Below are 26,823 nucleotides of genomic sequence, written 5' to 3' on the forward strand. Positions count from 1 at the left end.
TCATGAGGGGCAAGAATAGGGTGAATAACCAAGGCCATTTTTACCAGGGTGGGAGAGTCCAAGACTAAGAAGGCATGGGTTTAAAAGGGACCTAAAGGGGTAATGTCTTGACGCAGAGGGTGGTGTGTGTCTGGAACAAGACTCTCCCCGCTTCCAACCCTTTGCCTCCCTGGCTGCAAGTGACTAATTAAGTAGTTACCATGAGACTGAAAGCATGCAACAAGGGGAAAATGTTGTCATTCTAAAATTTACAAAGTAAATCTTTCTATAATAATTCTCAAGAAAACAGATTATTGCATATTAAATAACGAGGAAATGTATGGCTCCTGGATATCAATAGCATTTACAGTCTGTTCTGATATAATGCAATAGTTTCATTCTTGTGCAATCTCGTGTTATAAGAAAATAGCACAATAGCTACGCCACTTAAACTAATCTGGCCATAATCACCTTATAACCAATACAAGTAAGGAAAGTTTGCGTCCTACAAATAAAGGTCTAAAGTCTTCAATCACATCGAAGCCAATTTGAGTTGAAGAAACATGCGTTATAGCAGAATCAACTGTAAAAGAAGATTATTGGTAAGTTGTTCTGGCATATACAAATTTGAACATCACGGTCACTGAGACTGAAGCCGAAAGAAGTCTTTTCAGCAGTGGATGTTGTGAAAGAAAATAATATGGTGATCGATGTTGTGCAAAATCTTAGTTGATCAACCAGACTGACGCAGAGGCAAAGAATTCACTTGATCAATGGAAGATATGGTCCAATAAATTACTCCAGCAACAAAATCCCAAATTCTCTTCTGTGCTGTGATAGACTCCCTCTCTATGCTAATTGCACATGTAATAATTGAACCTCTGAACACTCTGATTCATGTAATTTCAGAAAAAAACTTTCTGGGTAATTCTCAAAGCCAAGAAGAATGTTGCAGATTAATGTTTTTATTTGTTCATTAAACAAAGTTAGATCTGGATGACCAAATTTCAAGATATCCCTTTCAAAGCAGGTTTTAAATTTGACTTCCAACGTTCTTTGCAATACTGGTTGATGTTCTGATATTTCTGAGAAATAAAAATAAGCATTTTATATTTTTCAGCCAACTGATTCTGCATTTTCCACTTAGTAATTCTTGGGTTTGAGTAATTTTTTCTTTCCATGGTATTTTTTCACCACTTCTATCAGCAGACTTTTTTTCTCTTCTGTTTCAGTGTTTCTTTTTTAATTTCTGCCTCTTCCTCACTTGTCATCCACCCGACTGAGAATTCCAGGTAGTGTACCAGAGAAGAATCTTTGGTCTTGGTAAACCTTAACTCTGTTTCTCTGTCCACTGATGCTGCCCCACTTGAATTTTGCAAGAACTTTCAGTTTTATGCCAGATACCAACTACTGACTGCAAAGAAAGATATCATGTCATCTCATTACATGTTGATTTTTGATTCTTTTGCCAATTACTTTCCTCTGAATATTGAACAAAAGTTTGTGATTTAACTACAACCCCCAACTGATTTTCAAAACCATATCAGATCCCCTCCCAACTTTATCCAAGGATAGCAGCCTCAATCCATCCATATAACTGAAGATCCTCATAACTATTCTCTTGAATCTTTTACTGCACATTTTTAAAACCTTTGCATCCTTCCTAAAATGCAGTGCCCAAAATTTGAAGCAATATTCCTGTTGAGCCTGAGGCATTGCACTCTGAAGATTCTTTATGACTTCCTTGGTTTTGCACTCGGCGCTTCCGTCCCGAAGTACTGGATACTGTATACCTTATTAACTACTTGGTCACCCTTTTCAATGATCTGTGCGCATGTATCCCCAGGTCTGTGTTCCTGCACCCCTTTTAAGTATTGTGCATTTTAGTGTATACTGCTACCCCTCATTGCTAAAATATGTTGCCTCATCAGCATGAGCATGCCCATTGCACCAGCTAAAAGTGACTCTTTTTGAATACTATCACTATTCTCTCCTCATTCACTATTAAAGTTTTGGCTAATCTCCAAATGTTGTCATTTAATTCGCATCAAGGAAAATAAAGGTTCTGGTACTGACTTCTGGGAAACACCACTTTTTCTTTCTATATTCTGAAAAACTGTTCAACTCTGCCTATCACTCAGCTAACTTTGTCCCATGTTATCACTCTCTCTTATTCTATAGACTTTGATTTTGCTGGCATGTATGTTATGTGCATCTTTATTGAATGCATTTTAGAAATTAATATTAATCACTTTATCCTCATTGAGATTTTCAGTGACGGTAATGCAAAATTAATCAGGTTAATTTAACATAATTTGGTTTCAGCACATTCTTAGTCAATACTCATTGAAACAGTTATTAAATTATCCTTTCTGAAAGCTTTACTACTACAGGTTGGCCTTTATTGCTGCATTTATTTTTGATTTAAGGGGATAACATTTGCAATTCTGCAGTCTTCTGATGTACCCTTGTATCTAAGGAGGTGGCTAGTATCTCTGCAATTTCTACATTTTGCTTCCCTCTCGGACACATCCATTTCTGCCCTGAGAACTTATTGGCATTAAGTTAAACCAGATTTTTTTTAATATCTCTAGTATTCAGACCATTTAGCAATTTGACTCTTGGTGAGTTTGATAGTCACTTCCTCCTTGATGAAGTTAGATGTTAGTCCCCTTTTAGCAATTTGGGCATGGTCCCGTCCTCCATTTCTAGGTAACATTTTTGGATTCTAACTAGCCAACCCATTATCTTGCTACCATTGTTAGCAAGATGTTAACTTTTGGATTAACTTCCATTGTCAGTCTCTTCTTATAATCTCTCTTCTCTTTTTTAAAATTCCTTTTTCACTTCCCCTTATGCCAGTGGTCTTCTGCACACTTAGAACAAATTACCTCTTTGACATTACAAAGCAGATCAGAAGTTGAAACTGTTAAAGTTCAGAGCATGAAGATGATTGAAACATACATTAAGAAGCATAGTTTATACCAATTCAAATGGAACTATTTTGCCTTTTTTTTTTTTTTGAAAGAAAAGAAAGTTAGCACCTACAAATGTGTAAATTCAATAAAAATGTACTTGTGATTCCAGCAAGTCTCACTTTACTACTTAATTTATGCACTTTAAGTGTCATTTGAATTAAAATTACAGTTGCATTGTTCCAGATGTGTATAGTGGTAAATGGTGTTTATAAACTTTTATTTTTTACATGAAAATGTGCCTTTAGCAGTATGGTTATAATGAATAATGATATGAAATTTTAAATGTGCAATGACAAACTTGAGCGAAGTCCTGAGGTGGTTCTTGTTGGATTTGCACTGTGATAGATTTCTTGGCTTTTTTGTTCCATCTTTAATCCAGTTTTTTAGGATGCAAGATTAAGCATTAAATTCAATGGTTCCATTAAAGAATAACTTCAGTTTTGCATCAGTGTCTTAAGAGCTTAGGTTGTAGTAGTATTCCAGGAAAAAAATTGTGCAATATTAAAAAGTGTAGTTTCAGTTGGATTTTTTTCTGATTATTTTGTTTAAATTCCAGAGAAGATCTCACCGAAGAGAACAATCATAACTCTGAAATCAATAAATCAGCCCTTTCTGAAGCTTTACAGCATGCCGATAGTTTGGAAGAGAATGATCAGAAGCTTTCACTTCATAATTGTACATTGGAAGCACTGAAAATTCGTTTGCACCAGGATGTTGAAAATGTGAGTAAAATACCATTTATCTGTGAGGAATAGAGTGTAAAGGTTTCATGGCACTATTCCAAATGAGAGATCAAAATCTTGGTGAAAGCTTCTGCATCAGAGAGCTGACGAGGAGGCAAGCAATGTTACAGAGGTAGAAGCAGCATTACAGAGTAGACAGCTGAACTCTGTTCTAACAGAATAGGAAGGTTCAGGGTGGGCACAGCTCAAAACAATGGCCATAGAAAGCAAACTCAGTGGCAAGGGAATTACATCTGTGACAAAGCTGAAGGCATGGCTTCTGTCTTTAGGAAAACAGAAATTGCTGGAGAAACTCAGCAAGTCTAGCTGCATCTGTGGAGAGAAAGCAGAGCCAATGTTTAGAGTCCACCCTTCTTCAAGACTGGGCACAAACATTGAATTTGCTTTCTTTCCATAGATGCTACCAGATTTAGTGAGTTTCTCCTGCAATTTCCATTTCTGTTTCAGATTTCTAGCATCTCCACTCTTTGCAAAGACAAAAGAAAAACCATGTTTAATTGCAAGAAATTGCAGTTCCTTGGAAGATAGAGGCAGTGAACAGATTGTCATAGGTGGCCAAAGGTTAGGACTAGGAGTCATTAACATTATGCAGAACCATGCATTGTCAGCCCTGAGCCATTGTTGGTGCCTCCTTACAAAAACTGTACTCTTTGATCTAGAAAAGGCTTAGGACTAGATGCCAAGGAAGGAAGTCTGGATATATGAATCCTTAAAAGACCTATTTAAGAATTTTAAAAGGCATGTACAAGGAGTGCCTGACAAGGAGCACGACAAGGGAGACAGTGAAACTTTCGAAGCCAAAGTTGAGGTCCACCAAGGATCAGAATTGAGCCCCTTCCTCCCACTAATTTGATGTAAATGTTCTAACTAAGCAAGCATGACAGAGCTATGGTCAATAATGTTTGCAGATGATATTTGAGTTATGTGGTGGAGGCAGAAAGAACATGATCAAGTATCTGGAGAAGAGCAATGGAAAACAAGCATAAAAATCAGTAGTCCAGAGGATCAGAGTTCAAGCATAAAGATTATTGAAGAATTGGAGAAAGTTTGTAGTTTCATGTATCCGGCTTAAGGGATGGCAGAAAATGGAAATATAGAAATTGAACAGCAGATTAGCTTTGATTAGAGTAATTAAAAGTGGTGTGCTGTGAGATTTCTATCATTGAACCTGAAACAGAGTTCAGAGACTAGCTTTGCCATATATTACAGAAACTTGAGCAACATCAAGAAAAGATGAACAATGACTGGATAATGCCTTAGAAATGGAGATGAACATATGACCTCATAAGAAAGGACACAAACCAGGAACTAGCACATCAGGGTGTCAGTAAAGTCTAGGAGTCAACAAAGTGTTGAAATGGTCTGGTCGTTTGCCACATTTCCTTTCTGCACAATGTGAATGATGCGGATCGGAGTACCAGGAAGAGGAGGAAGGCCCAAGACCAGATAGAAAAATGTGGCAGCAGGAGGCTCAAATGTAGATTTGGAAAATGAATAAATGAAGGGTGATCAACCAGTAGATATGATGGCAACCACTAGTAGAATGGGAAGTTCTACTATTCCAGCTCCTAGTTGACTCTCTTGGCTCGCTTTCCATCTTATCAATAAACCTGAACTGAAGGGAAAATTCTGCCTGTATTCTAATTCAAACTAAGACCCATTCACCTGTTTGTCTGTACATGCTGGCTAACCTTGGCTCCTAATCTTGTGTTTAATTTCCGATCTCACCTCCCTTATGATGTGATCTTCTCCAGCCCAAAACTCTTAGAGTTCCAACTTTTGCCCTCTTGCATATCTCTTCCTTATTTTAGCACTCTGCTAGGGTGTGCCTTCAGCTGTTTAGTTCTAAACCATCCCTCTCCTCTTAACGTCCTGGTTAAACCTATGTATTTGACCAAGTATTGGTCATATCGTGGCATTGCTTTCTTTTGTCTGATGCTTCCATGAAACCGGGCATATGTTAAATTTACTGCATAAATGCAAGGTTTATTCAAGAGGTTATCATCGAGAAAGAGTCTCTAATGGACCAAATCTGTATTATTGGAGAGGATATCAGGTTGTGGAATTACCTAATTGTTAGATTAGGTGTTAAACCTTTTGAACGTTTCTTGGGTAAGTACATGGGTAATTCCTGCATATCTGACCCGTCTCCCCGCTACACTAAGGATTGGAGACAATTGTGGAAGATCCTAGGCAGCAGGGAATCAGCCTTTTGAAAGTTTAAACTTCCTGAGCAATTTCCTTGTGCCCATGTATCAGGACTTCTGCAGTTTTCTGACATACGTCTCCTGATGTACATCCCAGCTCCAACAACCTGGAGAAATGATAGTTTGGGCCAATATATCGTTACACCACTGTGAAAACCATTTGAAGTACTTTTTTTTCTGATTTATTTTACACAAAAGATTATATTGAAACCAAACAAGCAAGATGTTAATATACAACAACTGAATGTTCTTCTGATCATTAAACTAATTTGTTAGTAAAATTTGATAGTTCAAAATCCATGCAATGTTTCCCATTAAATTGGGAACTTGCAGTGATAGTCAATAGTGTGGAATAGTAAATTGCACTCTATTATTGATCTTTAAGCCTCTCCTGATGAAGTTTACTAGGCAAACCATCAGATAGTTGAAAACTTTGAAGTGATTTTGATTTGACCTTCATGAAAGAAAACAACTGTTTTGGAATTAAAGTTTTGTTTCAACTAGCCTGCAAAGCAACATTGCATCTTTCACAGATACCAATCCTAAATTAAACTTCTGTTTACCTCTTGATGGCTTAACACTTCTGAAATTCCGATACAATTACAGTCTGTCTATTTTAATGCAATTGACATGTAGTATATCCCTTATTCAAATGACATAAATTGAGAAATTACAGATCAAAACCTGCTGGTGCTATACACCAGACAATCTCTCAGCAGTTATTTTACTTTTCAAAGGAGCTGCTTGGATGACTTCAAGGTTTCCATACATTAAAATGACAAGTAGAACTCTCAGGATATTAGCTGTATCTTCAGTTATTTTCTTGTTAGGCTTGGATAACTTATTATTTGGAAATTTGCAGGTTGTGGAAAATGTGTCTGTCCCCAGTGTTCCACTCCTGAATGTGCCTGAAGAAAGCTTGGACAATGAGCCAATTATAAATGAAGAAAATAACAATAAAACAGAAATGTAAGTTACGGTGGAACTTTGCTATTTAGAAATACTTTAACTTAAATTCAAATTAAAAATACAAAATCGGCTTCTTTCTACACTACATTGTAAATGTAAATAAAATGAGATCTGTGGTCTCCTATAAAACCCAAAATTATTGGCTTAAATTATGCACATTTCCTAGGTCAGAACTGTAGGAGATACTGTGATATTACTTGTGTATCAAACCAAGTGTTATGTTCAGGTGGGGAGTAATTGACAACTTACCGCTGCTCATATTTTTTTTTTTTTGAAAATGCTTTTAGTCAACCTGTTCAGTTATGTCATGGCACACCTCTGGCAGTTGGGACTTGAATTCGGATCTTCTGGCTCAGAGGTAAGGATGCTACCTCTGTGCCATAAGATCTCCCAAAGGTGGTTTGTTTTTTTCTTTTAAACAAGTTCTGGTATACTAAGTGAGTAAAATCTTGCTTAAGTGCATAAAGATCAGGCTCTAGTGTTGTGTCCTTCACTGCTTGGCTATCTGAGTTCTTTGTGAGTCCCACTTAATTGAACTATCTGAATTCAACTCGAGGAGGATAAGAGCATATGAACATAGGAATGTGAGTAGTCCGTTTTAACCTCTCGAGCCCATTTCAGATTCAATGGGATGACGGCTGATCTGTGAATTAATCCCACGTACCTGCCTTCACCTTACTTATGATACCTTTGATAATCTATTAATCTCAGATTTATAATGTACTGTATTCTCTCCGAGGCCAGTTTGTCCTTCCCAATATGTGGTGCACACAGTTTCTCTGAGTAGTCCAGGTGTAGTATATTCAAGGCATTGTATAGCTGAAGCATGATTTCTACCCTTGTATATTCTAGCCCATTATCTTTTGAATTGTTTTCCATATCTGTTGTCTTATTTTCATGATCTGTTTACTCAGTTTATCAAGTCATTGGACCTCCACTATGTATAGCTTTTCACAATTTAGAAAGCACACTGTTGTAACTTGCATGTTTAAAATGGATGATCTTGTACTCGTCTGCTTTGAAATCCAGCTGCCACAATTTTTTGCTCCCAGTGTAATGTATTAGTATTCTTTATCGTTGCTGGCTGGGCCATCATGTATTGCCCTTGAGAGAGGGTGTTGGTGAACTGCCTTCCTGAACTGCTGAAACCCTTGGTGTAGGGCCACCATAGTGCTGTTTTGAAAGGGTTCTGGGATTTTGACCCAATAGCAGTGAAGGAACAGCAATATAGTTCTGAGTCATAGCAAGAACTGCAGATGCTGGAGTCAGAGATAACAAAGTGTGGAGCTGGAGGAACACAGGCCAGGCAGCATCAGGGGAGTGGGAAAGTTGATGTTTTTGTTTGGGACCCTTCTTCAGAAATGAGGGAGCGGGAAGGGAGCTTAGAAATAGAGAGAGGAGGGGTGGGGCTGGAGAAGGTAGGTGGGATGGTGATAGGTGAGCGCACATAAGGAGCGGTGGGGATTGGTCAGTGAGGTGATGGGGCGAATGGGGTGGGAGAGAAGATGGACAGGTTGTGTCAGGTCAAGGAGGTGGGGATGAGGGGGATGTTTGGACGTGGGATAAGGCCGGGTCTGGGGAGATTTTAAAGCTGGCGAATTCCATGTTTAGGCCATCAGGCTGTAGGTTCTGGAGGCGGAACATGAGGTGCTGCTCCTCTGGTTTGCGGGTGGCGTCATTGTGACACAGGAGAAGGCCCAGGATGGACATGTCACCCAGGGAGTGGGAGGAGTGGTGTTGGTGGGGGGGTAGTTAAAATGGTTCACACACCGTTTGTTGCGTACAGGGCGCAGATGCTCTACAAAACGGTCTGAGTCTCCGCTTGGCCACACCAATGTACAGGAGGCCACATTAGGAGCAGTGGATGCAGTAGACCTTTTCTATAGCCTTCTCTCCTGTCTATCCACCCCTCCCAACATTCTCGACAAGCTCTCACTTATCACCATCCCACCTACCTTCCCCAGCCCCACCCCTCCTCTCTCTCTTTATTTCTGAGCTCCCTCCACCCTCACCATTTCTGAAGAAGGGTCCCGACTCGAAATGTCAACTTTCCAGCTCCTCTAATGCTGCCTGGCCTGCTGTGTTCCTCCAACTCCACACTGTGTTATCCCTAGTTCTGAGTCAGCCTGGTTTATTGTTTGGAAGGAAGCCTGAAGATGTTGATATTCCCCATGTATCTACTGCTCTTATCGCTCTAGTTGGGAGAGATTGGGGTTAGAAGATATTGTTTGAGTTACTCCAGTGCATCACATAGATGGTAAACTCTGATAGTCCATTGTATCATTGATGGAAGCGAATATTAAAAGTAGTGCTTCAGGAAACAATAAAATGGGCTGCTTTATTCAAGATCATGTCAAGCTTGAATGTTTTTGGAGCTGCAAGCATCCAGGCAAAAAGAGCAGGTTCCATCACACACCTGACTTGAGCCTAATTGTCAACAGGAAATGATTATTTGCTGCAGACTTCCTAGCTTCTTACCTGCTCTTGTAGCAAAATATTTGCATGGCTGGTCCAATTAACTTCTGGTCAAGTATAAACCCCCAGGATGATGATAGTGAGGAACCCAGTGATGGCAATGCCAGTGAATGTCAAGTCAAAATGGTTTGGCACTCCCTTTGGAGTTGGTAATTGCCTGATAGATGTGTAGCACAGTGATGCTTGCCAATTGTCAGCCAAAGCCCGCACATTGTTTAGGTATTACACCAAATGGTCATAGGCTGCTTCCATATCCGAGGAGTTGCATATGGTTGCACAATCAGTGAACACCTCAACTTCTGGCCTTTTATAAATTAAGGAAGATTATTGATTGGACTTAGGACACCACTTTTGAGGAGTTCCAGCAGTGATGTTTTGGGCCTAAGGTGATTAACCTCCAAGATTCACAACAATCTTTCTTTTGTACTAGGTATGACTCCAGTTGTGTGGAGAGTCTTTCCCTGATAGCAGAACTAGATTCAATGGCTAGACTCTTTGAAAACTGGCATCTTTTGATTCTGGGAACCCCAGCGGGGGGGCCAGAAATGAATCGGTTTAGTCTCAAGTTCTAGATGCAGGTGGATGCAAATGCTTTAGCCTTGCTTTTTGCACTTCTTCTGTGCTGGGTTCCTCCATCATTGGATGCTTGTGAAGCCTTTTCAACTGTTAGTTGTTTATTGGTCCACTATGGTTCACAACTGGACATAGTAGGACTGCAGAGCTTAGATCTGATCTGTTGATTGTGGGACTTTTTTCGTCTGGTTTACAGCATGCTGCTTCTGAAGTTTGGCAAGTCCTGTGTTGTAGCTTCACCAACTTTGCAGTTCATTTTGAGGTGTTCTTGGTGGTGTTCCTGGCATCCTCCTGGACCCTTCATTTGGACTAAGGTTGATCTCTTGGCTTGATGATAAAGGTGGAGCGATGGATATCTATTCAGTTAGGTTACAAATTGTATTGGAGAACAATTCTGTCCTTTCTGGTTACCAGTTTTGAGTTGCCAGATCTGTTTGAAGTCTATCCTAGACACTGGTAGTGTCAAATAACATTGAAGGGTACCTTCAGTGTGAGAACCCTATAAGGAGTATGCGGTAGTCACTCTGACTGATTTTGTCATGGACAGATGCATTTATAATCTGCAACACACAGTTTAGTATCCATGTCTTTTGGGTCTTTGTCAGTAGTGCTCTACCAAGCCACTCTTGATGGACATTGAGGCTGTCCACCAAGATGTCCATCAAGAGTACATTCTGTGAGCTTGCCGCTTCCTCTGCTTCTTTCAACCAGTGCTCAATTTGGAGGACTGATTTATCTGCCAAAGTGCCACGATGTGTGCTAGCCTGCAGGAAGTTTCTTTGCATGTGTTTGTCCTGATGCTATGAAACTTAATGGTGATCGGTGTTAAAGTTGAACACTTACAAGCAACTCATTTTCCGACATGGTGTTGTTGCCTCTGGTGGCTCTGTTCTGCTGGTGTATAGGACACACCCAGGGTTGGTTATGTTGTTGATGATATTAGAAGGTATGATTCTGCGCAGGACTATGTTGGGCTGTTGCTTGATTAGTCAATGGGACAGTGCTCCGATTTTAGCTCAACCCCCCAGATGTTAGTGGTGTATGTGTGGCTGTGTTTGTTGTCATTTCCAGTGTCCACATCAAAGCTTTCCAAAATGGGTACTGTGACCTCAGGTGGCCCGTTAAAATTGTTGCCAATTTTTAACCCTCAATGGGAACACAATGGGCGGGAGAAAAGGTTTGAGAAACTCTGGCCCAGGTCCATTTCTGATTTTTATCCCTTTTTGATGTAGAATTTGATACAAATTGGCCTTTTTGGAGAGGATTTAAAAGCTGCATTACTGTGGGTCTAGAGTTACATGTAGGCCAGAGCATGTAAGGATGGCACATATCCAGGATGTTGAACAGGTGGGCTTCTACAAGATTTGACAGTGGTTTAATTTTTGCCATTAGACTAGCTTTTAGTTCTAGACTTCTTAAAAAATTCAGATTTCACCACCCATATGGTGGGATTCCAAGCATATAATTGAAACATTTATTCTGACCTTCTGGATTTCTAGTCCAGTGTCATTACCACTACATCATTGTGTCTCCATTTATCTTTGTAATTACCTGCTTCCATGTACATTGTGTACAATGCAACTTGTCTTTGTGTAATCAGCAAATTTGGATGTTTGATGGTGCTGTCATCATCTTAAATCATTAACAAAGGTCATAAATAGAGATTCCAACAGGCCTTTAACAAGAGGATACCACTAGCCATGTCCAGCCTATTATCTGTACTCCATCTTTCGCCATTTGGCAAATTTCTTGACCAGATCGATTTATTTGTCCTCCATTCTAGCTAACAGTCTCTTAGACACTACTTTTACGGTCTTTCAGAAGGCATTTGATGCAAGTAATATTCATCTCCTTCCTACATTAGCTACCTCTTCAAAACACTCCATAAGGTTTCTCTGTCCTTCACAAATCTATGCTGGATCTCTGATCTGCTGAAAATTGAGACATTTTGTCATTTTATCTTTATTTTTAGTAGTTTTTCTAACAGTTGTTGGACTTACTGGTCTGTAGTTCTGTGTTTTCCTCTATCACCTTTCTTAAATAATGAAGTGACTTGTAGTTACCCAGTTTAAAAGTGAACTTTGAAAGATGATGGTAAGAGCGTCGATAAGTTCCCTTAGTTCCTTTTAAGTTGCTTTTCAATTATACAACCTTTCTAAAGGTGTTCTATATTATGCATCTTTGCTCATCATTTGTGTTGACTTTAATATGCAAAGAATCAGTTTTCAGATGATATTTGTGTGGGTAACTGCACTTGCAGCTATTTTGTCATATAAGGATGTCAAAACTAATAGTGCATAGCAAATATGACACCTCTATTCAGAAAGAAGGGGACAGAAAGCATGATACTGCAGGCCTGTTAGCCAAGCAGTTGTTATAACGAAAATGCTGGAATCTGTTAAGGGGACTGTAACAGGGAACTTTGAAAGCGAATCAGAGGCAGGAAGACTATCATTGTGCCATACTCTTAGAGTAAATGATTACTCATGCCACCAATAATTTTGGGTCCACTGAAACATTTAAATGGATAATTAGAATAGAACCATTAGATGTGATTAGTTGATGAACTATTTTCTATCTTTGCTGGTTGATAAACCTATTAATGAGGAGTAATTTCATAAATTTGCCTTCTCTGTCACATCTGTAGGTTTGACTTACAACTGGGAATTGAATCCACAGTTAAGAATCTGATAGCTTCTCCCTTGAATCTTTATACAATTGAGCTTAGACTTATTCAACTTCAAATATTTGAATTTTTTAACCAACCACATCTGGTCTGGAGCTTTCAAACTAAACTCCTTACACCTGCGCTGACCTATTTCTTAACAGATCTAAACTATCTCCTTTCTTTAGGAGCAACTGTATTACACATCCAGCTTCAACTAAGACTTCTGTAAAGCTGAAACAAAGTTTTCAAAGCTATGGGTATTTTCCCTTGAACCAAAACAGTTTTTCTAACTGAAGCTTAATGGGCATCACTTTACACCTGATGGCAACCAAATCCCATTACTCTTCAGGAAGAGTCTCATACTGTTTTTCAAAAGAAATATATTTTTGTTAGTCATTAAACCCATTTTTTGGAGACCATCCAACCCACATGTCACTTATTCAAAATCCGCACTGAAATAAATGATATTAAAATATACACAACTTGTATCCCCCTTACGGTGAATTGCTTGCATGTGTGATAATAAATGGAACATGTCATCTATCTCATGCGTGTGATCGATGAAGCCTGGTGAAGCAAAGAAACTGGATAGTGCAACCAAATTGAATTTTCGTAAAACGATGGTACTAACATAAGTCGAGTACATTATCTGAAATACATTTGGCCTTCTAAGAGTATCCAGTTCTACCATTCGCATAGTTACATGACCTTAATTGCCTCGTACCATTTCTTGTAAGCACCAATGATCAAATTATTATGTTCTAGATCAATACAGACATTTGACTGCTTGCACTCTGGCATTGCACCATCCTTGTTCTGTGGAAATGCCTGTTTCCTGCATGACCATACATGTAACTGGATTATAGTGTTAGCAGAAATCTGTTTTAATTTGAGACACTGGTCCTAATTTAATGTAAGCTGATTCTAACTACCCAGGCCAGTGACATTGTCTTGTAAGATAGACTCCTGTTCATGCTTCAGTTAGATCACCATGTATTCTTCTTTATGCAAAGAAATCTAAACCTTGACTATGCAATATGTCCTTAGTTTAACTCATTTTAGACCACTGTCATTCTGATAAAGAATGGCAATCCTAAGACTAATCTGTTCTACCTGAGGCTTGCTGTCTAGAGCACAACACAATACTCGTAGAATAAATAAAAGCAGAAAATGCTGGAAAAACTGTGGTTTCTGGTCTGGTAGCATCTGTGAACAGCAAAACACACAATTGACATTTGAGTTTCTTCTGACTCCTTGGAAATGCTCCAAACAATGTTTTTATATTTCTCGCCAGTTCACTTTCATAGCCAATTTTCTTCCTATACATTAGCTTCTTCATCATCTGCTTGTTCCTAAAAGATAAACTTACAATCCTCTGGCCTACCACTAGTTTTCACTATTTCATATGCCTTGGTTTTTGATTGGGTACTGTCTTTGTCCACCTTTTTATTAACCATCCTTGTGGAGCTGTTTTTTTTACTTGAATTATTTTTTGTTGTGCATTATGAAATATCTGCTCACCCACAGACTTTCCTCTATCTATTTTCCAAGCTTGCTTTAGATGATCCTTTTTTCATACCTCTGTACCCCTTATGTTAAGGATACCAGTTTGAGTTCCAAGCTCTCTCTCCCTTAAACTGAATTTGAAGTTCTATCATTTTGTGATTGCTACTGCCCAGAGGATCTTTAACTCTCCAATCTCTTATTAATCCTACCTCAAAACACAATGCTAGATCTAAAGTAGCCTGTTCCAGATTGTTTGTTCAAGCAGTACATTGCAGAACCTATCTCTGATGCACTCTAAATTTAATCTTCCATGTTACTTTTGCCTGTCTGATTTGTCTTCAGTATGCTGATAAAATCACCCATGATAATTGTAGTGCCCTTTTTACATGCCTCCATTTTTTTGATTTATAATTTGTCCTATAGTGAAATGATTCTTTTGGGGCTGATAGACAATTCTCACCAATGACTTCTTTCTCTTTCTATTCCTTATTTCCATCCAAATGGATTCCACATCATGATCTATTGCACCTATATATCACTACTCAGCACCCAGTGATATATCGTTTATTAGCAAAGCTACCCCAGCACCTACCTTTTTTGCCTATTCTTCTGGAACATTGAATACACTTGAATATTAAGTTCACAGTTATGGGTCACCATGCAAACATATTTACATAGAGTTGTCGGGTCATATTCATTTATTTCCAATTGCCATCAACTCATCTGTCTTGTTATAAATCTGCATATAATCAGACAAAGTGCTTTTAACTTTGATTTAAAAAAAAAAAATCATTCTTACTCTGGTTCTCATGTCTGCTGCACTCTTCTATGTATATTTTCAACCCCTTCCTGTCATACATTGATTATTGTTTGCCACTTCACCTACCTGCACTTTGCTACCTTGATTTTTTTTTTTTGAACTTTTTAAACTTCCCTTCACTTGAATTGCCCACCCTCCCTAATTAGTTTTGGAACCTACGTTGTACTATGACTCACCAGGACCCTGGCCCCAAAATGGTTCTAATGAAGCCTGTCCCAGTTGACAGTTTTGTAGATCGCATCAATTATTGGTCTAGAAAACTGACTTGCTCTAATTGAGTGAACTTGTCTTTTATGTAATTTATAGTATGTTTGGTTTGCCCAGTGTGTCTGAAGGTTAATGTTACCCATGATTACTGTATAGTCCTTGTTGCCTACACCTCAAATTTCCGGACTAGTGATTTACCTGATGCAACGGTCAACGTTAGGCAGCCTATGTACAACCTATGCCAATGTTTTCTACCCTGTGTTGTTTCTGAGGTACATCCAAACTGATTGCACTGTTGGCTTTCTATGTTAAATCCTTTCCTCCACAATCTTTATCCAATCACTTACTATCAGGATGACCCTTCTTTTCCTTTCTTTAAATTAGCTTTTCCTGATGTTCCCATAGTTTGACTTTGCAGCCATCTGTTCACAATAGCATTAGTTCAGACTCATTAATTTTTATGTCTGCCAGTAATTAATCTGTTTTGTAACAAATACGTGGTGTTTATTATGCTGGCTTAGCTTTTTTCTTTTTTTTCCAGTCACCTTAATCTCTCATTTGAGTTTTGTTCCTTTAGCTATTCTACTTATTAGTTATTTTGAATAAAAATCTTATTCTAATTTTAAAAATTCTAATCTACAACCTTGAGAAATTGCCCTTAGTGCTTTTGAATCAATCCTTTGCTAAATCTTTGTACCCACTTCAGAAATGTTAAAATCCTGTATACTTGTCGAGTTATTGAATTGACTAGGACACTGGTCCAACTCCAGTGCAACCTGTCCCAACAGATTAGCTCCATCTTTCTTTTCCCTAGGCCTGGTGTCATTGGCCCTGGAAGTGGCTTCATTTTAGGTGGAGGACTTCAGTTGTCCATCACCAAAAGTGTGACTTGGTAGCACCACTATTGGCAAAGTTCTTAAGGACACAGCTACTAGGTTGGGTCTGTGACCAGCATTTTGTCCTGAGCAATCTCTGATTCATAACTGTGACTGTATCAGTTGGAGTAAACACGGTACAGTCCTTGAGGAGACCGAGTTCTACTTCACGTTGTGAGACACTGCCTTCTTGTTGAATGGGATAGATTTTGAAGAAATCTAGAAACTCATGACTGTATCTTCAAGATGCATTGTTGTGGCACAGTTGTATTCAACTGCAATCTGTAGCCTCATGACCTAGCACATGCTCCACTCTACCATTACCACCAACCAGACAATCACTTCAGGAGGATATGGCAGGAGCAACAAGAGGCATTCCAAAAAATTTCAACCTAGTGATGATGTAACACAGGGCTACTTGCATGCCCCCAGGCAATGTAAGCAGCATACACTAAACAATTCCCTTACAACCAATGGATCAATCTAAGGTCTGCAGCTGCACCACAACCAGTCATCAATGGTGGAGGACAATGAAACAATCCACTGGAGGAGAGGCTGCACGAATACCTCCATCCTCAATGATGGGAGAGTTTGGCACTTGTGTGAAAACAAGGCTGTAGCATTTGCAAGCATCTACAACAAAAGTGGCAAGTGTATGATTTATCTCTTCCTTCTCTTGAGGTGCCCAGCATCGCAAATGCAAGCCTGAGCTAATTTGATTTACTCCACATGACATCATGAAACATCGGACAGCACTGGGTGCTGCAAACGCTATGGGCCCTGACAATATTAGTAGCATTGTATGATGGCCAAGTTGTCCTAGTATAGTTGCCTTATTACCAGAGAGATGTCAGTGTTCTATGTCCAGTCTACAGAAAGCAGGTCAAAATTAATCTAAATTACAGCCCCGTGTCTACTCTCAATCGTAAGAAGAGTTATGGAAGGTGTGTATGACAATGCATTGAAGGAGCACCTGCTCAACAATGTTTTTCGGTGGTGCTCAGTTTGGGTTCGACCAGACACACTCAGCTCTTGACCTCATTACCTGTACCACATGGACTACAGCCATTCATTAAGGCAGCTCAGCATCCCCTTCTTGAGGGCAATTAGTCATGACCAATAAAACTGGCCTATCTAGCAAATGGCCACATCTTTGAATGAATTTTAAAAAGTTTTGTTTTTTTTTTTTTGGAAAAGCATAGGAAACGAAATATAGTGCTAGTATTGTAGGAAGCTGAAAGAATTAATAGAAATGTTTTGTTTGCTTCTGAATTAAATGACTAATCATTCTTTCAATCTGTAGATGGTTTTATGAATGACTGCATTGTAGTGAGAAATATATTTGTTCCTTGGTCTGTGCTGAATTGTGCAATTCACCTCGTCAGTCTGGATAACAGAGTATCTGATTGCTGTTCAGGAATTCTAGGTGGAAAGGACAGTCAGCGAATATTTCAGCTACAACATGAAAAATGACAAAACCATCATGTACTGCTAATGCTGGTTTGAAGCATTCTTGAGGCTTTTGGAGAAGTTAATAAATGAAAAGATGTTTCATGAGGCATTTCTAGCTTTTGTGTTACTGTTGATATTTAACAAAGTTGTCAAAATTGCAGCATTCATGCTTTGAGATAGGAATACAAATTTCTAACTAAGAACTAGAATGTCGGGATAATTCAGGTACAGTTAATATAACATTGCCAGTGACTTGATAGTATTGTTTATAAAAATTGAATTCAAATTACTAATCTATAATAGGAGATTTTGAGTACTGAAGTAAAAGTACTTGCGTTTAAAATATTCAAATTAATATATTCAGATAATGGGACCTAGGTAATGTCTGTTTTAACTTTGAAACTACTAATAAAAGACTCGGCTATTTGAAGACTTGTTTGAATGTGTGTCCAAAACAAAATTTGCTCTGTATAATTTTAATATTTTTTTTTTTTGCAGGCCAGGAAGTACTTCTGTTTCTGAAATTGACATAGGCAGTTCTTTCATGTTAACCTTGGTGAGTAAGAACCCGATTAGAAACTTTACGATAGTATGTGAAACATTTGCTGTTATTTTTTAAAATGTGCAAACACAAGTGTTACTGCAGAATGAGTTTATTCTTTGCTTTTTAAACAGGATTCATGGACTAATTATTTTAAATTACACCAAACTAAAGAAAATAAGGGAGTGATTATGGTTATTTTTAAGACATTCTCCTTAGTAGTGATGGATGATTTTAACCCTGAGTTATCAAGAGCAATGACTTTAAAATTAAGCAAGCAAGTCCTAAAAGCTGATGGAATGCAACAAAGCTTTTTGGCAAAATTTTGTTGTAAAGATTGAATCTTTTTATTCCATATTTTTGATTATGGATTAACATAGGAAAATGACTGTTTTAAAACCAGTGACTGGGGAAGAAGTTGCTGCACTTTTTATTCATCTGGTATATGATATTCGTGATAGCTAGAATATTACATTTGGGCATATTTCTATTAAAAGAAACCATTGCACCAACAGTTTTTACAGATTAAGACTTGCAGCCAACTCGTCTTTACTTGTGATCTAGGTGAATCCACTGCTAGAACTGCTGAGTGAACTTGTACTGATTTTTCCTTCCAGTAAAACTGTAACTTCTCTTATTTTGCCAAGGATATCTTTTCTAAAGCTTCTGTGATTTCCCCCTTTGATCACTTGTTCATTTGGATAATTCAATTGCTAGTTTTTTTTTTTGAGAACATCTTTTTGGCTAAATATTTTCATATATCTCAAGATCCTGACATGTATTCAGTCCTCTATTTCAATTACAATAAATGTGGAATAAATGCTCATAAATTTATTAATTGTCTATCAATTAAATATAATTTATTCCTAAATAATATGAAAGTCATTAAATTTCTTTGCTACGAAAAAGGGCTTCTGTTTTAGTTATAGATTTGCATTTGAAATCTAACTTATGATAAGCTCAGCAAAGGAGAGACTGAGTGCTTACCTCTTGTGGTGAAAACAAAAGCAATTTATCTGTTTCAATGAATGGATCTCCTCCCAGTGGAAACTATCCCCTTTTTATCAAGGCAGCTGATAATTAGCAATAAAGAGGGAAATCAATGGGCAGGTGAAGGAAATGAATTATTGATGCTCTTTACACTACCAGATAGTCTGAATATAATGTACTTTTCCAGCCTAAGAGGGTACAAAGCCACCTGTTTACTCAGTCCTTTAAAGAATATGAAAAGTGAGCAACAAATAAGAGACAAATATCACTTGATTTTCCTTCAAAACAAAAACCTTGTGGAATCTTTTATGGAATGAAGGTTGCTGAGCATAAAGATAAGTCAGTGATGAGGAAATAGATCATTTAAAAAAAAATCCAGTGCAAACCTTTCAGTTCAGTTGTTTGATTAGGCCAATTGATCAACTTCAGAATTACCATTACACTTTCGCAAGTAAATAAATATGTTTGGAAGATCAGATTTATTACCAAAACAACTTCAGTGAAGCTACGGCCAGAATTATCAAATGGTTGAAGTGTTTGCTTAATTTGAATACACATCTAGGTATTGGAGGCAGATATTACCAATGACCACTTTCAGCAACATAGAACCTAACCATTGCCTATGACGTTCATTAGCATTACAGTCATTTAGATCTGCAATTATCAGAGCCTGGGGGGTTACAATTGACCAGAAACTGAACTGGGCTACCCATGTCAATACTATGGTTGCAAGAGCAAGTCAGACATTATGAATCCCATGGTTTTTAACTCCTCTCCTGACTTCCCAAAAACTATCCGCCATCTCCAAGGCTCAAGTCAGGAGTGTGATTGAAATACACTCCACTTGCCTGGATGAATGAAACTCTAATAATACTCCAGAAGCTTGATGCCATACATGCCAAGAGGGGTAAATGTGTGGGAATGCAGCCATCTTTGAAGTTCCTCTCTAAGCCACTTGCCATTTTGATCTGAAAATGCATCACCATTCCTTCGCTGTTGCTGGGTCAAAATCCTGGAACTCCCTATCTAACAACGTTGTTGTAACTGCACCAAATGGAACTGCAGCAGTTCTGGGTTGCAGCTCAGTCATCTTCTCAAGGGTAACTACAGATGGGCAATAAATGCTGGCCCAGCCAGTGAAGTTCACATCCAGTGAATGAATATGAAAAAAATATTTTAAGTACATGTCAGCTTTTACTCTTGGATTCTTCTACTTCTAGGCTTTTCCTTGGAAGTTGTATTCATTTGGACTAACAATTACATATTGATTTAAGCAGCACGGTGGCTCAGTGGTTAGCACTGTTCCCTCACAGCGCCAGGGACCCGGGTTAAATTCCAGCCTCCTCGGGTGACACTGTGTGGAGTTTGCACATTCTCCCCATGTCTGCGTAGGTTTCCTCCGTGTGCTCTGGTTTCCTCCCACAGTCCAAAGATGTGCAGGCTAGGTGGATTGGCCATGCTAAATTGCCCGTAGTGCCCAGGGATGTTTAGGTTAGGTGGGTTAGACATGGGAAATACAGGGGTAGGGGAATGGGTCTGGGTGGGATGCTCTTCGGAGGAGCGGTGCAGACTTGTTGGGCCGAATGGTCTGTTTCCACATTGTAGGGATTCTATAATTCTAATTGATAACAGATTGGTAATAAAATGAGGCTTTTTTGAATTTTTTTTCCATTTATCTTTTAGAATTCATCTACGGAAATTTATGATTTAAATGCTAATAAAGAGCCTGATGTGTCAAAAAACCAAGAAGTTTCTAATCAGGATAACAGAGTGCGGCCAGAAATTGCTCACCTTGATCTGAAAAGGGTGACTGAGACAAGTGATTGGGAAGGTAATTTCATTGTTGCTATTGAGAATTTTAAAAATTTTCTGAAGTGTACATTTCGTGATGTAAGACTATTTCAATAAAACTGGCAGTGCTTGATGATGTATATCATGTTTATTCAAAAATTCTAATATGTCAAATGGCTAACTTTTATGTTGTGTGGTATGAGGTTGTGGTATAAAATTTTTGAGATTCTGCTGCAATAATATTTTGAGAAAATATCAACCAGCATGGAAGTAGGGGAACCAATAGATGTATTTGGACTTCAAGAAGGCGTTCATCAAGTTACCTCAAAAGGTTAAGTCATGTGAACCCATGGTGTTGGAGGTAGTATATTGTCATGGATAGAGAATTGACTGATGGGTAGGAAGCAGTGTGTGGATAAGGGGTTCTTTTTCAGGTTAGCAACGTGTGAACAGTGGGATTCCACATGGATCAGTGTTGGAACGCACCTGTTTCCATATGAATTACTGACTCTAATATGTTATTGATGTTGGAGGAAGAAAGCAAATGTACTGTAGCCAGATTTGAGACAACACTGAAATAAGTGAAAAGGCAAGCTGCTTAGGGGATGGAAACAGTTTAGAGAGATTGTTTAAGGAAGTGGGCAAGAAGTTGACAAAATGGAGTATAATGTGGGAAGATATGAAGATGTTCATTTTGGAAGGGAGAACAAAATTGCAGAAAGCTGCAACACAAAGGGACTTGGGGTACTTTCGCTCAACGCAGCTAGCACACAAGTGCAGCAGGTAGTCGGGAAGGCTAATGGATTGGAATGTAAGAGTAGGGAAATCTTACTGCAACTGTACAAGGAGCTGATGAGACCGCATCTATGAGTAGTTTTGGTCCCCTTATTTAAGAATATATATGACTGCATTGGAGACAGTTCAGAGAAGGTTCACAAAGATGATTCCTGTTTTGGAGGGATTGCCTCATGAGCAAAAGGTGAACAGGTTGGGAGTCTACTCACTGGAATTTAGAAGCGAGGTGATCTCATTGAAATGTATAGGAGTCCGAGGATATTTCACAGGGTAAATGCTGAGAAGATTTCCAGTCTTGGGACCAAGTAGGACCAGAGGGCATAGCCTCAGAATAAATGGGTGCCAATTTAAGACAGACAAAGAGGAATCTCTTGAGGGTTGAGAGTCTTTGGAATTCCTTGCTGCAGAGAGCTGTGGGGGCATAGTCCTTACATGTATGTGTAAGGCTGCAATAGATTCTTGAGGAGTAAGGCGATGAAGAGGTATGGGGGAAAGGCAGGAAAGTGGATGTAAGGAATATCTGATCAGCCATGATCCTTTTGAATGGCTGAGCAGTCTTGAGCCGAACAACCTACTCCTGTTCTTGTTTTCTTATGGTCTTTACATGAGATGATGATCCTGGCACAGAAATTATTGCTTTCAAATTCTGTATCTAATGCTTGACCACTTGTCACAAAATACGAAATTTTGAATAACGCTTCAGCTATATTGATTTAGCTAAATTTCTCCATACCCCAAACTTCAAAGAAACTCTACAAAGCTAGTAATTTGTCCTTTACTCTCAAAGCCTGTACCAATTCACTTTAATACAGGTTTATTATTGCGACACATGAGAAACTGGAGTAAGCTTGCCTTAATTTCATCTAAAATAATTCCAGCCAGTAATCAGCCGAATCAACTTAGTTTTATGAAAGGAAAATTTGAGTTTTAGCAGATCTATTAGTGTTTTGAGGTTCCAAGTCGCAGGGTAAGTAAATGGGACTAGTCGGATGCAGAGTATTTAGATTGCTAGTGTTCTTCAGATGTCCTAATCAACATTTCTGCCACTTTCGTCTAATCAGTATGGACTGGATTATATAGCCATTGGATAAATGCCAGCATTTAACTCAGACTGTAAGAGGATGTTTGAAAACATTTGTGAACTTTCAAATGGTTTCTAATAATCAAGATCCACAGCCCAAAGCTATTGCTAACTTGTCACCAAATTGCCAGTTCTCTTTGGATTGTAATAAATGAAATTGAAAGGTATTACTGACCCAGTCATGATCTGCTGTTGGGATTTAATATACACTAAGGCAGAATGGAACAGCTTTGAAGTTTCTTACTGCCTGGATTAGATACAAGCAGAGTGCTTATTGTTGAAACAACTTAGTAATCCTATTTTCACAAGTTGCAATTTTTTATGCTTTTAAGCACAAACTGAGAGAGAGTTTGTGTGGTGTAATAAACAAGGTTAGACATGGCTTAGAAAATCTAAAATTTAGTTTGACTTTAATATGACCTTTTCAAAAACACTGTATTTCATCTGGTGCCATGTTTTAACATTTCCATAGTTAGCGTCCTTAAAACTTTGAGATGGCAGGGAAGAATGAATGAATTTCATTGCTTCCGAATAAGATTACTATTGAGGTTGTGTTAAAATGACAACATCTTTAAAATCTAAGTGGTGCCTGATTTTCTTGAGTCAGAGCTTTGACTTTTTAGCTTAGGCAAAACAAAATGCCCAAATTCATTATCTAATGAAAACGGGCAATATCATTTAATTCCATTGAGCATGTTGTGACTGATTTTAATGTTGTATCATGAGAAAACTGGGGTGCTGAAGTAAGAACTGCCTATTCTGTTTGGTCAAATTGACTTTTCAAATTGACTTTTCAAATATCTAGTCGTACAACTTAAAGAAGAGTGGAATCCTTCAGATATCCTAACCAACATTTCTCCCACAAGCTCTGATTAACAAATCATTTTAGGCAGAGCTGATGTAGTTTGTGAAAGCAAAATTTGATTTTAATGTATCAATTGGTCTTTTGAGGTTAGAAGTAGCCGGGCGGATAAAGGGAACCTGTGGATACAGTGTATTTAGATTGTGTCTGTCTAAAGGATTCAGTAGATCTAAACAATATGTTACACAAAATTACAGCTTCTCAGATTGGCTGCTATAGATTAGCATTAATTGTGCACTGGTTAGGAAAGAGAAGGCAGAAATTAAGATTATCAGTACAGGATTAGAATGTCACAATGTTTATCACCTGAATCCCTGCTATCAAAGTCAGTCAATAACTTCATGAGGAAACAGAGTGTAATGTATACAAATTCTCTAACTTGCAAAACAAGGAGGGAAAGCAAGTTGTGTGAGGAGACTAAAATGTGATGTGATCAGCTAAGAATGTAGTAGATGGAATGTAACGTTAGAAAGTATGAAACATGAAAAAGCAAAATATGTTTGGGGGAAACAAAAGTAAGACACTAGTAAATATTAGAATTTAGAAGGATTTTAGAGAAATATACAAAATTCTTAAGGTTTGGCAAGTCACTTGCCAAGGGGCTGTTTTCTCCTAGTTAGGCTAGAATGAAGAACAATTGTCATAAGGGAGCAACAATTTCAGACTAAGATTTCTTTAATTAGATTGTTTGATTCTCAACCTGAGAATTACAGTGACTGCTCAGTTAATGAGAATGTTCAAGACTGGGATGTATAAGTTTTTGGACATTATGGAATATGAATGAGTAGCATTGGGAAGTGGAGTTAATATGAAATTATAGTAATTATATTCAGTGTTGGAGCTGACTCAAAGAACCATATTACCCATTCATGCTATTTTCCTACGTTCTGTATGAGACATTGTTAGTGCGAAATGAATGAGATTTGCTAACAAGATAGAAACTCATTGTGAATGGTGGTTGTGAAATATTTTGTGTTTTATGCAGGCGGTAGATAAACCTCAGTATGTTCTAGATATGAAGGAGACTGTCTAATGTCAAATGGCGACTTGGTTAACAAATACAAATTTTACTGTGTTCACAAGAAATAATGAGCGTTCTCAAGGTCATTCTAATCTGAATCATGAAACCAAATACAATCAACAGCAAGTGGCTTGAAACCACAACTAGTCAAGTCTCAATAGACATAACTGTCATGCTGACTATGGAGCAGGTGTTGGGACCACTAATGTGAGAAAAAAGACTGAATTCTTCCTCCAACCTGTCACAGATGCACCTATCCACGACCGGGATGGGAATGATTGCTAGTTAGTAATAGACTTTTAAGGCACAAAAGACCATTTGGTTCTTTGAGTTCCAAACTGGCTCTCTGTAGAGCAGTCCAGCTGGTTCCATTGTCCCGTTTTATCCCCACAGCCTGGTAAGTTGTTTTTCCCTCGAGTGCCTAGCCAATTCTCCTTAGACAGAGATGGTAGCAATCAATAATTGCAGTCTTATAAGAGTTCCAGGCCATTCTCACTCACTGCATTTAAAAAAATTTCTGCTCTTGTACAATTCTTGCCCAAAACCTTAAATCTGTATCCCTGATCTTGTACTGTTAGCTATTGAAAATGGTGTTTTTTTTTATACTTACCTTTTTTCTAAATCTCTTATGGATCTCCTGTTAGCCTCCTTTTTGTTTTGCAAGGAGAACAATTTCAGCTTCTCCAATCTAGTGGTTTTTAGCTAAAATCCCATATCCCTGAATCAATTGTGCTAAACCTCCCCTGAGGACTCTTTGCAGTCCTGATAGAGATGGTCAGGTCCTAAAGGACGTAACTATCGGACTAAACTTGTGGCAGGTGGTGAACGAACAAATAAGATGGGGGGAGAGAAACCAGACAGACTGACTCCCTCCATTGTGCAAGGGTCAAGGATTGGCTGCAGGATACCTTTTCCATGGGAGGGTGAACAGCCAGAGGTTGTGGTCTATGTTGGTGCCAATGACTTGGGTAGAAATGGGATGAAGTCTTGAAAGCAGATTTTATGGAGCTAAGGAGGACCTCTAATGCAGTAACCCAAGCATGCTAGTAAGTGTAGAAACAGGAGAATTGAGCAATTGAACGTGTGGCTGGAGAACGAGTGTAAGAGGGTGGACCTCAGAAATCTGAGGCATTCAGGTCAGCATCTTGGCAGGATGGTGCTAGTGTCCCCTTTGGGAGAACTGCTGATGCAATTGGACAGGACTTAAACTGGGCAGGGGGTAGGATTCTGAAAGGGATCTCCAATTCATTGGAAGCAAAACTGATGAATGGAAGTCAAGTAGAAAATAAAGATAAAGACAGACCATGTATAGGCATGCATCAGATAGGATTAGAATAGGGAATATTTTGAAAAAAAAAAAAAAAAAAAAAAAAAAAATTCACGGCTCATGACCTGAATGTCCCATGGTTCACTTGCCTGTACAGAGGTGTGATTACAGGGTTGATCAAGCTTAGAAACTGATTGTCTAAGGATACTTCCTATTATTGAGGAAGGATAGGTAAAAACACAAAAGTTGGGGTAGCTCAGATTAGATGTATCCCAGACTACACTGGGAGGCAAGGGAGGAGATTTTGGAGACCCTGACATTGCTGTGGCCAGAAAAGTTTTGAAAAGTGAAGCGTGGCCAATGTGGTGCCATTCTTCAAGAAAATTGGTAGAGATTAACCGGGGAGCTATAGGCCAGAGAGTCTAACATCAGTATTCGGAAAACTGTTCGGGGTTTGGGGGGCAAAATGGAGGGACGTAATTATTCTCCATGCGGAGAGGCCAGGATTACTTGAGGATATTCAGCACGGCTTTGTCAGAGGGAGATCTTGTCTGACAGATTTGATTGAATTTTTCAAGAAGGTCAGAGGGACTTTGATGTGCAAGTGTAAAATCCTTAAAGGCAGAGGGCAGGTAGAAAAGATCGCTAAGACAGCATATGGTATGTTTCCTTTATTAGTCTAGGCATTGAATACAAGAACAAGGAGCTTATGGAGCTGTATGTAAATGTTAGGCCACAGCTGGAATACTGTGTGCAGTTCTGGTCTCCACACTATAGCATGGATGTAATTGCTCTCACAAGGGTGTAGCAGATATTCAACAAGATGTTGCCTGAGTTGGAGTGTTTCAGCTATGAAGAAGGCTAGATAGGCAGGGATTGTTTTCCTCAGTGCAGAGGAGACTAAAACAGGTGGGGACCTGATTTGAGATCGACCAAATTATGAAGGGCAAAGATTGGTTAGATAGGAATAAACTTTTGACGCTTAGTAGAGGTGTCACTAACCAGGAGGTGTAAAATTTAAAG

The 26,823-nt window shown here is 38.6% G+C and overlaps 1 protein-coding gene across 4 annotated transcripts in view; it reads left to right on the forward strand.

Annotated features, from left to right (window-relative positions):
- The window catches only part of LOC109929117 (protein FAM13B), a 107,528-nt gene that overhangs the window by 43,710 nt on the left and 36,995 nt on the right, over window positions 1-26,823 (forward strand). For all 4 annotated transcript variants that reach the window (XM_048603865.1, XM_048603866.1, XM_048603867.1 and 1 more), the window contains 4 exons: window positions 3,514-3,679; window positions 6,770-6,876; window positions 17,951-18,008; window positions 20,667-20,814. In XM_048603865.1, coding sequence (XP_048459822.1) covers window positions 3,514-3,679; window positions 6,770-6,876; window positions 17,951-18,008; window positions 20,667-20,814 — 479 coding nt within the window. The remainder of the gene's footprint in view (window positions 1-3,513; window positions 3,680-6,769; window positions 6,877-17,950; window positions 18,009-20,666; window positions 20,815-26,823) is intronic.

Source organism: Rhincodon typus, chromosome 12, assembly GCF_021869965.1.
Source record: "Rhincodon typus isolate 14 chromosome 12, sRhiTyp1.1, whole genome shotgun sequence".
Classification (NCBI taxonomy): Eukaryota; Metazoa; Chordata; class Chondrichthyes; order Orectolobiformes; family Rhincodontidae; genus Rhincodon; species Rhincodon typus.